This window comes from Melanostigma gelatinosum (genome assembly GCF_949748355.1).
Source record: "Melanostigma gelatinosum genome assembly, chromosome: 6".
Classification (NCBI taxonomy): Eukaryota; Metazoa; Chordata; class Actinopteri; order Perciformes; family Zoarcidae; genus Melanostigma; species Melanostigma gelatinosum.
Window position 1 is genome coordinate 9,981,207 of NC_136639.1, and position 13,553 is coordinate 9,994,759.

The window sequence follows — 13,553 nt, forward strand, 5'->3', positions numbered from 1 at the left end:
TGCCTGTCCTTGTGTGCCACCGCTCGATAAACTTGCTTCTGGGTGGAAAGGACAGCGAGGTGAGCCAAACTTATAAAAACTTGTCTGAGCTGGAAACAGCCAGCCACAGTGCTTCAAATAAAAGGTCAGGGCCAGTAATCTCCTCAGGCAGCCACTCAGTTTGTCTCTTTCTGTGCCGCGAGACAGAATTGTATTCCCAACACTACATCTGCGAGCTGTAAGGTCACTTTCCGCACTGATTAATGTAAGATTATTCTAGATTAGTCACTTCAGCTGAGCCGCAGGGGCCCTCGGGTCACAGGCAAGGACAGAAGACAACCAAAGTGGGATACTATTGGAGTTTTGAAGTTTTGAGAAAATTAGACGATGGCATGATAACATTCATGGGTCGGGAGGGATAAACACACAGGATGACCTATTCTCCATTTCCCAAACATGTTAACTGCAATAACAAACTCAAGTTAAATCTAAACAGCCTTAACCCCCAACCTACATAAACACTCCCACACAAACAGACATATTTAGCGAAGCCATTGCAGCAGAAACGACAAATACTGTTGAATCCAGCTAGATACTGTTGATGGCCACGCTCTCCGTGGGGGCATATAATGTGTGAGAAATAACTTGGGATGGCAAAAACAGGACTGATAAGATGAAGCCCCGCAAAGACAGAGATGGTATTGTCCTCCGGACGGCAGATGGCAAAGGGAAAGATTAGCAACTCTGAACCCGTACGAAAGGTTTCCTTTGTTCTCTAAGCCTGCGCCACTTCTGAGATACCGGAGAACACTGTAATTTGGCATAATACCTCTAAAACACGATGGCTGAAAGATTCATTATACGCACGCTTGTGACAGATGTTCCCCCAGAGGTACACGCACGCTCAGCAAAACCTTTTTCAGACTTCAAAGATTGCTTTTGTTTTCATAGCAGTCTAAATATGCAAAGGCAATATCATCAGCTGTGTGCAGTAGATGAACTGGGATGGGGACTCGGATGCCGGGAGCTCCACAGAGAAATCGGCACTCATCTAACCCCAGCAGGGATGAGTGCCAAGGTTAGCAAACCGGTTAGCAAAACAAAGAAGCCAATTGTGCTGTCTCAAAGTGACACAGTGGTATTTAATAACACACACACAGAGGAAGAGTTTTCAGTTAATTGCTTTGAGGCAATAATACTGATCAAACGGTGCAGGGATCAAAAGGGGTGACGACAGAGCAGCGTTCTGGCGAGAGGTCAGACATCTTGTGGTTCGGCACTGTGCCCACACCACAGTGCCGACGAGCTCTGGTGCTGCCCCTCGATGGGCCACAGTGAGTTATACTCAAGATTACAGAGCCTTATTGATAAGACACGGCAGAGTTGTGTAATCTCTGCATAATTCCATTAACATAAGAAATTGACATGATCCATTAAACATCCTCCGAATGCAATGTTGGCTGCCGAGACAGCCATCCTGAGGAGTTAAAGCGCTGGCAGCTGGTTGTCACATTCCGAAGCATACAAAACAACCACTGTGATATTAACTCACACGTTTAAGGTCCTCAAAACGATACAACAGTGAGCTTCCGTACCATTTCCAAGTTGTTCAAAACGCGACTGAATGGACTCATATCTTCAAAACAAGCATTCAAAGAGGAACCAGATATGTTATAACATTGTAATGACAAACTAAACAAAGAGGCATTCATGAGGACAGTTACGTATTCTCCTGTTTTCAACAGTTGTCAGAACTACGACAACCACAGATGCATTCGGGCTGAAAGTCACCGGTTAACAGAGTCGGACAGTTTTGCCCGGTCCGCTGGGTGCTGCCGCCGACTGGTGGTCTGTAGTGCGGACAGAGCGGTACAGAAACACAACATGTGCAGATCTCTGTCACAGCAGAGGTGTAGCAAAAAGGCAGCCATGCTTTGCAAATAGTTTTGCTACAATAATGGCCCCTATAACAGCGGAGGGCCTTTTCCATAAGGTCTTTGGCATCTTTTCACCCTTTGTCGCTGCCCTCGTTAATTACAGAAAGTTTCACTGCTAAGTTAACAAAATGATATATGCATATGCCCCAATATACGTTTATTAATTTGTACACTCCCGTATAAACTCTCTTAGAGTTACTTGAATGGCTGGATACAAACATTCCTTAACATGGAAGCATGTAGTCATACGTAGTGACAGACTCACATTTTGATGTTCTCATGGTACTGCTTGGTATCAGAAGGCTGATTGTACAAAGGCTGGAACACACAAAAGGAACAAAAAACATTAGCCATATGTTCAGTTGTGCAACAGATTGTAAATGAACAGATTACAGAATGACAGAGTTCATGCAAACATCTCCTCGACTCTTGACCGTGCCTGCAGGATTGAAAAATGTTTAGCAAATAACAAGCTGTGACTGACTGAAGCCCAACAACCCGATCAAATTCAATCCAAAGAACTAAAGAAAGAAAGAAACGTCATCCAGGACAGAGGAACCCGTTTCATGTAGCATCTAGCATGAGCTCAAAAGGTTGAATAGAACTAAGTGATGAAGATCACTGTGTGTATGAGAGTAAGACGAACAGATACATGTGTGGACAGATATCGTGTGTGCAAGCAAATTCATGACTAAGTGAAAAATATTGCAAACAAAGGCAGTCTGGGAATTTGTCTAAAATAAAAAGTGGGTTTGGGTGCAAGCGATCCTTTTCCATTGCACCCTGATGCGAGTATATTAAGCAGCTTTGGGTACATTAATAAAATATTTCGACTTTGTTACTTTACACCCCTGCTGAAGAGCCTTGCACCTATGAATGTGGTCCTGGTCTCTCCCCTAAGCATCCTTTATCCCGCTTCAATAAAACGCTGCTTCAATAATGCAAAAGCACGAGCAGGGAACAAAATACATACATACGAAATCAAAGCCTCCACTCACCAGTTCTACCCTGGGTCCCAGTCCCTCCAGTACCCTGTGAGCCTCTTCTGCCTTTTTCTGGTGAGGAAACACAAACAGAAGAAGTACATTAGCCGGCCGCATGCGCCTCAGCCATCACCACAGCAACGCTGTGAGCCCGCTCACTTGATCACTGAGCCCACGCTACCGCTCACTGGACGGACGGATGGAGAGATGGATGCAACGACTATCATTAGAGCTTTTAACTCAAGCTGGGCCACAGCTCCCGCTTTCCTCTCCCAGAAAAAAAAAAAAAGGTTACTCACATCCCCTGAGCAGAGAGAGAGGAAGGTAGAAAGAGCAGGCAAGGCAGGCTAGCAGGTGGGAGTGGAAGAGAAAGTGAGTGGGAGAGACAGAGCACAAAAACAGGGAAAGGAGAGAGGGGGGGGGGGGGCTAAAGGGCTCTGGCGCTCATCTCAGAAGAGACAAAAACATCTCACCTCCAGCTCACTACATACAACAATCAGCTTTTTTTTTTGCGTCTCTGGATGACCTCCATCACAGCCCTGCTCCTCCAAACATTGTTATATTTAGCTCCAGCAGACAAATGTGTGAGCAGTGTCCCAGAATACCCCACTCTGTACTCTCTCTCTGCTTCATCGATCAGACGGACCCTCCTTGGTGACACACCACATGCTCCGTTGCTTTCCATCTCACTCCATCTCCTTCGGTGACCTCGCAGACCGACACGTTCACGGAGGGGATGGAAGGACGGCGAGGGAGGGGTTTGGATGGAGAGGGAGATTTTCGAGACGGAACCTGCCGGGGTGGTACGTGTGTGCACGTCAACCTGTATTTCTTCACCGCCCACAATGTCATGCTGCTTCCTTGTCACTCCCGTCTTCACTGCAGACGTAGTAGCACAGGAGGTGTTTGGGATCTACTCCTAAGTTTATACGAGAGTCACGCTACCGGACTTGGATGTAAAGACTCCGGAGGAGCTCACGCACACACAGCTTAACTTTACTCAACGCGGGCTTCCAACTGGGTCACCTGTGAGTGAAGCCAGATGACTGGGCTCCAGTTTTTTAAAGTGCATTTTCTCTATGACATCAGGGACCACTGATTTACATGAGACCATGACTTTGCATATTAGTCAAATGCAGATACAGTAACATAATGCGATCACTCTTCCTTAACTCGCTTTGCATTGATTTCCTCATTTGTGTTGATGCCTCACCAGTGAGTAGGTGTATTGCCTCAGAGAGCCTGCTTACTACAGAAGCAGTTCATGAACAGCAATTATTAGAACCAGCCTTTCATCCTCGGGGAGTAGGGAGGCTCACGGATTTCTCTTCTTTTTCTTAATGTAAATTAAATTTAAAAACAAGACTGCACGATACGGACATCGAAAACTCTTGGAATATTTCTTCACATTAAAGACTAGAAATGAATAATTTTGCAAGAATAAGAGGGGGAATGGATGCAATTCAAAGGTAGCTGTATGGGGTATTACATTTTCTCTGAAAGTGGGAATAATTATAGAGAGCTTGAAAGTGCACACTCGATCCGCGCGCACACGCACTCGCACGCACACACGCACGCACAAAAACAAAAGAGCGAGGCAAGGGGAAAGAACTACAAGGCCATCTTAATACGACATGTACATGAGAATTCAGCATAGCTCAACAGAATAATGATGCTGCGCTCTCAGAGGGGCTTTCTTCTCCTGTGCTCAGGTCCATAACAGCTATGCCCCAAATATGAGACGATTGAACTTCAGTTGAGCCGTCCCCGGGGTTTGACAATGGGATGTCGGTAGAAATGCTCCTGTAACCCTGTATGGGAAAGCTGGTGACACCGAGCCCAGAGGGGACAGATGACACCATAGTGACACCAGCTCAAAAAGGTATGCGCGCGCGCATATGTATATATATACGCACGCACACACACACATAAATAAATAAATGGCTTGGCATGTAACACAAAGCTTTAACATTACACCATTTACACATCACCACTTAATGTACCTTTGGTAGATAGATGTCACAAAAGCAGATGTTGAAAAGACTTAAATACATCCGTCTCTCAAGGACGCATACGTAATCTTTACTCCTGAAATTGACCGATTGAAAAAGCCGTTTTAAAGCGACACTGAAATGAGCCATTGTTCTTCTTGTTGCACATAAAGCATCAGAAAGAAACTGCAGCGGCAATTTAACAAATGCAGCCATACAGACGGGTAACAGGCCATCGTAGCTTTCATCAGATCCATGACAGCCAAAGTACAGTCACTGAATTACCCGTGTGGGTGAGAGAGAAGCCAATGGAGTATATGAGGCTGAATGTAAACAAGTGTGTTAAATCTTATTATGCTATGTTTCAATGTAGCACTGGGCTGAGCGAGAGCGAGAGCGAGAGCGAGAGAGCGAGAGCGAGAGCGAGAGAGCGAGAGCGAGAGCGAGAGCGAGAGCGAGAGCGAGAGCGAGAGCGAGAGAGGGGTTAAGGGGGCAGGCAGTAGGCCAGAGTACATCCTTCCCATCAGAGGGAAGTGGAAAGTGTTACAGAGGTCAAGCTACATTGTGAAGTAAGCCAGGATGATTTCAGATGAGTCTTGAGCAATCTGCTGTTGCATGGAAGTGTTTGTGGTTTAGCTGATCACGGTGATGGTAATAGTCAAAGTCATGCGGAACACTCCCTGTGCTGTGGTTTTCCCTTTGAAAAGGTCTTCTCGGGATAGTTTGGTTCTTATCTGGGGACATCTGTGCAGCTGTTCGGGATTTAGTCTCCAGCTCAATTACACTTAACCATGGGGACTGCGTGTTGCCAATACGTGGGGTTTTAAAACCAGCTTCTCCATTTGCTGCATACTTTCTCAGCACACTACTCTGCTTTGCCATTGTTTGAAAAGGATCTGCCTTGAATGTGTCAAGAGACGCTGTTTGAATACATTCAAGAGCTCTTTGCCTTTGAACTGTGAATTACTTCTAGCTCCCCATAGGGGGCTCGTGTGGGGGCTGGGGTGTGCTCCCAGCGGAGGAGTTCCCAGCTTTAAATGGCAGTTCTAATAAAAATATTTTAAAAAGGAGACGTGTGCATTTCTCCACTAGGGGGACTGAGAGCACTGAGAATGACTCCTTTAGAAAGGTGAAAATCTGCACAGAGCACTCCTGCATATAATGATCGCTGTGACTAGGACCAACTAAACACTTCAAAGTAGCCGTATGTGACCTCCCGGCTGCTCTCTTTATCTTTTTCTTGAAAGGATGAGTAAGCTGCTACACTCTCATAGCTGACAAAAGACAAAGATGTGTTTCAGTGTGCGACTGCATAAGCTGCGAGTGTGTGATTCATCGTGCCTGCTGCGATGCCCTCATGTAGCTTATAGTTGTGCCCGGCAGTAAAGAGTGGGAGGCTCAGGTCGGATGACACCTGGTGGCATTCTCTGCTATCATTGACACGGGTCGTTGAGGATTATATATTAAATAAAAGGTAAATATAAATGACAGAAAAAGACACCAATCTCTTCAGAGCCCAACGTGTTTTGCTCAGTATTTGAGTACGCCACACTACGTCTACATCGTCAATGAAATATGTGACATGTGGGGCTTCACTCGTGGTAAAAGTCTCTGTGGTTTGCACAAAGCTGCACCTGCTGGTTAATCTAGTTCACATCTCCAACACTGACTAGCTGCCCTGTCGCTGACATTATAACCTAATAACCAAAGTAGGCAGTAGAGAATACTCAGCGGATTTAACAGCGTTTGGTTTTTTTTATACCAGTGAAACAATACTGAACTATTAGGGAAAAGCTACCAGCTCTCTCCAACTCGGACATTTGCTTATGGTAGTACACTGCATATATGATCACGTGAAGGAAGTTGGGCTGGAGCTGTGGGCCACAGATGGAGCGAGTGGTGCTTATCTGTGATCTACTGACCCTGTTCTCATCGTAGATGATCTGCACCAGGCTGCGGTGCTTGGCCTCGCTGGGTGGTGGCGAGATGGGCCGCTCTGGCTCGTGTGGCTTTGCAGCCTCCTCCTCCAGTTGATGCTGTAACACACACACACACACACACAGATGAAAGTTGTGGCTCACCAGTTCCTGCTGCAAGGTTAAAGAGTGTGTGTTAGATCAACAGCCCCCCCCCCCCCCGGAACTCCAGCAGGGACGAGACTAACTGTCCTATTAGCTGTAATAGATATTAACTCCCCAGGGCCTTGTTAATCAAAGAGTTACTACAACAGCCTGTAAACAAAGCCAATGCCTGCTGTGTGGCTGGAACCTCCAATGAGAGAGAGAGAGAGAGCGAGAGAGAGAAAAATAAAAAGTAAGGGAGGGAAATGTGGGAAATTAACACCAGACACAAACAGCAGTGTTCCTCTAATTTACTAATCACCTTGGCATGTAACTGCTAGGAATTAAAAGAGTGAATTCGGCATGGTTGAGGTGCATCAACCTTCACGTTTCACTGCCATTTATCTAGAGTGCAGTCGTTGCTTTTATGTCCGTCAAGCTTTCCCTGAAGGAGCACAGGTAGCAAAGACGAGAGGCCTGATCTGACATTCAGCACATAGAATGAAAAGTTGTTTGCCTCTCGTAGGCCATTTACATTTACAACCGTCTTTGCATCTTTGGCAGATTGGATTGCTGTCCAGATGTTGAAAAGGTGTTGATGGACCAGTCAGGATCGTTAATCCTCCCACACTCAAGTACCTCAATGAGCAGCATGTGGAAGTAGCCACTTCCTTCTGCCTGTGATAATGGCAGGCCATAATGAGATATTCATTTGAACATTTCAATTATTTATACATTGAATTTTCTAAGGAAACAGCTGTTTCAACATATGCGCTCATAAAGAAGCCGGCGGTGCATCTGTATTTTGCGTATGTACGTAGCATATATTTTTTTGAATTTGTAGTAATTTATCACCGCTGAGTGGCGTGCATATAGCTGATCTACAGTTAAGTCAGCCCCCCCCCCCCCCCAGCAGGACGGATCCTCGTGTGGCATGAAAGGCCAGGATAAGCATCTGGTGCTGGAAACACAGACATTCCCATAGAGACCCCCCTCCCCCCCCCCTCTTCCATTTCAGAGTAAAATAAAATAAACCAGCCGTCCTGAGCTTGGCTGACATGACACAGGCTGGCGGTAACCTAAGCCCCATCCCCCGCCCATCCACTAACTCTGCCACAACTCTTTAAATAAAGTTTTACCGTGCCACTTAATTAGTCCAGATGTTTTAATGGTTGAAGAGAGCCGGACTGTAAAAAATAAAATACATATATATCCAGAAAAACACAGCGTGTGTATCGAGGGGTCTTGATTCATGCTCGTAAGCAGCAGAGTTTAGTCTCTTGATCATTCACAAGTTTCAACCCTAACGGTGGAATCCGATAGCCAGCTTTGTTTTGGTTCCTTTTGCAATGTGGTGAAGAACCCAGATTAATTATATACCAAGTCGTTTCTATTAACAAAGGGCAATAACAACAAAAACACTTTTGCATTTGTCTCATTAGCATGTTAGTTCAGAGTAATAAATAAATAAATGTATTCCTTTACTGCAAATAGTGTCTGTTGTTATTATCAATGTAATGTGATGTTGTCATGGGGGAGGGTAAAGGGTTAATGCGGTGTCTACAATATTAGTGTATTAATATATACCCATTAAAGTGTGTCTGTTGATAAATAATCAGTGGGTCTGAAAACACCACATGGAGCCGGCATCAATACATTCACCTTATGCTACTTTTCAAAGATGATATTTCTTTGTTTTAAATGAATCAATTAACATAATTTAAACATAACTGCATGCGTGATGGAGGAGAGAGTCTGGTGGAAAAGAAAGAACTTAACATCCAGTTTCTCTACTAAACATGGCAGGCAGCCAAGAGGGAGACAGTGTGGCAGGGATGCGAGTGGTTTAGCAGTCACAAAACCTCCGCCATAATCCTCCTCCTTCAGGGAAAGTGGTATTTATAGCCCTCTATATTTTTAACCTACTTTTCTCCTAAATAAGAAGCCAAAGAGAAGGGGGGGGGGGGAAGAAGGAATGCAGCTGCCTGGAGGAGTGCGTGTACAGAATGGTGCCGCATTGAGCAAGAAACAGCTACAGACCTTGAATGCAGCGATTACAACACTGCGGAGTCTGTTTCAGACTTTATTACATGGATGCCAACTGCAGCCTGGCAGGGGAAGTCACACTGGAGAAGCCACACATGAACACTTCACACAAGCCCAACGCTGCCACCAAGAAAATTCAACAAGGACGCCAACATTGGCAAAGAGACAGACATCTCGATGCGTGCTGGATTAAAAAGGTGCTTCATAGCGCTTTCAGGTGTGCCCGCCTGGTCAAAATATGTGCAGAACGCACACGAATGACATCACAAAGTGGCACCGACTACTCGACTTTCTTCACTGTTACACATCACTTCTTCTTGCACGGTGTGCACAAAATAACACCTCACGAAAAAGAACGTTTGGTGTACCTAAATCATCTTCCAAAAGCTGCATGCCAAGCAGTACTCGGGAAATCTATCAGACTAAATCCACTGGAAAAACAATCCTTGTTGGGACTGAATAAAAGAATATATACACAATCTGTTACTAGATAAACTTGTATTTTGTAATCTAGTTTACAAATCCCTTTCTGGTGCATATGCTCTTACCAACACATCCATCTAGTGCAACAACTATCAACAGGTTCTACAGCAGAATATCTCCACAAGGAAGCAGAAATCATTCTAAAATGAGGGAGTTAAGCAGGAACACTTGACAGCATCAGTCTGCAATTTCTAAACAACACAAGCCAATATAATCTCAGCGTTATGACCCGGATCCATAGGTGTGCTGACCTGTTTTTTGCGAAGCTTGCAGATCTGCTGCTCCACCATGGTGATCTCCCGGTCGACGCGGTCCATGTTCTGGATCAGCTCCTCCTTGGAGAAGCGAGCCGGCACCAGGTCCAAGTCAGGGTCCATGTGGACCGGGCTGACCGGGGAGATGGGCTCCAGCTTCCCCATTCCACCTCCGCGCTCCTACAGAAGCACAGCAAACAGAAAAGGGACACGCTTAGACGTTTATCATTTTATGATTAATTTTACACTCGAGCAAAAGTCAAATGATAAATTCATGTTGTTAAACTCGGAAGGGAGCGGGAAGAATGCAGAGAGGAATATGTCAAAGGGGAACTTCATATGGTAAGATATGTCTATAAATCCAAATAAAGCAGGTTAGTGTAACGTATCTGCCAAACAACCGAGAATAAAGAACCTCTCGGTGTGTCCTGACCATCTCGGACAAATTAACTTGCAGACCGCATGAAGGTTACTTTACAATAAATCATCCAAACACAGTCTGTGTATCCTGTGGGACGGGAACACAGGCCAGTAATGAGGTCTTCTGGGTCATGAGGGCCAGCGTAGTCACTAGACCTCACTAATGAATATGAGCTCACCGCCTTTCTTGGCAGGATTATGCATAAGATCTCTGGCAGCTGGCTCTGTTTAAGATGTGAAATACTTTTGAGGATGTGTGTGTGTGTGTGGGGGGGGGGGGGGGGTCTGAAGGGTGGAATAACGTGTGTAGATTAGATTAAAATCAGGTACATATCAGCCAGTCTCACACAACACAAAGCACGGCTCATCAGCTGAGCAGCTGTACTGATGACGGTAGAGAGAAAAGTTTCATCAAACCACTGCAGCTGGTAAAGGTGGAGCCAATTTTACTTTATATATACATAATAATCAGGCTACATACTACCTACTAATACACTATAGTTGTTCACTATATGTACAGTACCTTGTTTACAAAAGCACAATTCTTGCTTCTTAATGTTGCTCTTAAAGTGCACCAGATTGATGCATTGAACTTAAAATGTGCAAAATGTTGTACCCGGGGAGCATGAAGGGTTTACCGTGGACACTTTGAGTGTCCTGCTTCTAAAAAGCCAAGCCCACGTAATACTTTTTTTTTTTTTCATAATCTGGCAGCTCATACTTTAAGCCAATTCTCAGTGATCCGTTCGGATGCAAGGCAGGAGTGGAAATGGAGCTGCGGCTACACGCGCCTGTTTATGTAACAACACACACACACATATATGGTGAGAGAGGGCCCACATGTTGTGCGGGGGCCGGATCTTTTCCTGATCGGCGAGTGTGATGTGCGATCCTACTTTCTGCACGTCGCTCGGCATTCGTGAGTTCTAGCCTCGGTAAAATGATTGCATGTGTGATCCAGCTTGGGTTATTTTTAAAACGTCTGAAATGAAAGTTACGCAAGCGAGCTAATCTGGACTAGGCGGGCTGCATTGTAGCCCCGCAGACCTGCTGGGATTGAAAATGTCAGCGCCAGAAGATGTTGAGGGGCTGTCCTAGATCAAGAAGCCCACGTTGCCAAAGACAATTAGTCACAAAAACTCAACATAATGTTTAAAAAATGGCTTGACGATGTCATTATTGAATGGTGGCTTTGTGAGAGGGGACCGATGTGTTCAACCGTGCAGGAGTTGATTGATATGAAACTTAAATTCCTTTCATTCATTGCAGCAGTTGTCTATTTTATTTTTACTGTTGCAAACTCAAGGACAGTTACGTGTGTGCACATGTGTAGAGAGTGTGTTTAAGCACGAGGGATTTGACAGTCGGCCTTCTGATGTTGTGCCCTACGCCGTCCTCTGTTCCTGTCAACAGTACCGCAGCACATCAACAGCTACTACACCTGTGACACAGTGTGCAAGAGTCACAGGCCAATAGCTAAGCCCTTGGCCGGCACAGCTTACATCTTATGTGACCTCGGCGACCTCGGTCACATAAAGTGTGACGGAGTCCTGTAGTCTGTAGTGTATGCACTCTAGACAACAGTTGAATAAAGCCACAGACGTCCTGTTTTCAGGTGTAGAAAGCTACTGAAACAGAGACTACTGAGGTACGATTTGCTCAAGTTTGAAAGCCGAATGACATCATGAAAGGGAAATAATTTTAACTACAGAAAATAAAAATGCACTACGGAGTGAAACTGGTCTCAATAAGGCTCTATGGTCTGGGCAAGGTTGCTAGAAGTTTTGAGATGTAAAGCTAAATTAAACTGTTGCAAGTTGTGTGGACGGCCTTGCTAACATTGTTCACTTTAGCAGACTTGATGTTGCTGCTATCCTTTTTATGTTCAGTTCCTAGAGCTAAAGACTGATTATGAACATCAGTTCTATGTCAAGTTACTAAATGTCAGGGCTGCCTCCCTCTTAGTCGATTAGTCAGCTGATCGGCCATGTTGGCCTTAGTGGAATAAGATTTCTTCAGTTGATTCGTCATTTTTAAGTCCTTTTCCTTTCTTGATCACTTATTCCCATGAATTTATGAGCACATCTCTGGTAAACAAGATGGAATGTGGCGCTTTTGCATGAACATCGACATGATCCGTCCATTAGATAAACAAATCAATTAGTCGCCAAAATCGCGTTGAGTGTTCGAGGACCAATGATTTCTTTGGTCGAGGACGGCAGGATTGTGGATTCCTGCTGCTCAATGGGTGTGGTCTTAAATCATGGCCAGCAACGATTGATTATTTTCATAAATTAACGACCTTTATTAAGAAAATAATTCAAGTAATTGGATAAAAAGAAAAAGTGAAGGAACTCAAACGGGTGTGTCTTATAAATAATGACCGGTTTCATATTACAACTAAATAAGGTAAATATATATTTTTACAGAATAGTTTATTTACATTTGAAACAAGTAAGATGCACACATCTACAAGAATGTGGCTTAAGCCGTCTTAAATTACTCCAATACACAGTATTTGCGTTGTTTTGGTGACATATGACATGTCTCTGCTGTTCTACGCTCTGATGAAAGGTAATGAAAAGAAACTATTGAATCCGTGCCATCACTTTCTGGATGAAGTCTTGTTCAATCCAATGTGTGTTGACTGCTGGCATGCGTCGTCTCTGAACATGCGCCAGTAAGGTCATCAGTGCCGATACGGAGCTGCTGATATTATGACTAGAAATATTGAACATACAATATTGTATTGATACCGTGTGACATAGAGCAAGGCCCTCCATCTACACCAGTCAAAATATCTATAAAATACAAAACACAACCCATTCATTTACTCCAGCTGTCACAGGGTAATTCTCTGGTTGCCTACATTAGTCTCATGTTTTACCTGAAAGACCCATGTTTTAAAGCCTTTGTTCATCATCGGTGACGTGAAAACATCAGATTTCTCAGACAGTCGGAGAAAGCAGACGGGAGTCGCGCTGCCCTCCGTTTCTCATTACCCGTCTCCACTTTCATCACAGTTCGTATTTTGGGTTTGGGTCATTTTGATCTGTGTACGACAACGCAGCTAAGTACAACGACGCATCAAAAAACTGCTTTAAATGACGATAACCCGATATCAATTTATCTGCGATAAACTAATCCCGACCATGTCAGCCCAGCCTATTCACTGGTCTGGGTTTTGGTTTGAATGGGCTACTAGTCAGGTTTGTCACATGTGGGCTTCCACAACAGTATAAATATCACCAATAGCACTGCTCATTCTTTGAGCCATATAAGCCGAGAGTGACATTCATGGAAGAAATTTGGCGAGCACCAAAAAAAGGACACTCCAACTCATTGTAATCTGACCTTATTCTCTTTATAACGGCACAGTACCAACATGTTTCTCCTCCTC

The 13,553-nt window shown here is 44.6% G+C and overlaps 1 protein-coding gene across 8 annotated transcripts in view; it reads right to left on the reverse strand.

Annotated features, from left to right (window-relative positions):
- Positions 1-13,553, reverse strand: part of ncor2 (nuclear receptor corepressor 2) — a 70,990-nt gene that overhangs the window by 34,974 nt on the left and 22,463 nt on the right. For all 8 annotated transcript variants that reach the window (XM_079269567.1, XM_079269572.1, XM_079269569.1 and 5 more), the window contains exons 5-8: positions 9,731-9,913; positions 6,813-6,926; positions 2,915-2,971; positions 2,182-2,234 (exon numbers count right to left, since the gene is read on the reverse strand). In XM_079269567.1, the coding sequence (XP_079125693.1) occupies positions 2,182-2,234; positions 2,915-2,971; positions 6,813-6,926; positions 9,731-9,913 (407 nt within the window). The remainder of the gene's footprint in view (positions 1-2,181; positions 2,235-2,914; positions 2,972-6,812; positions 6,927-9,730; positions 9,914-13,553) is intronic.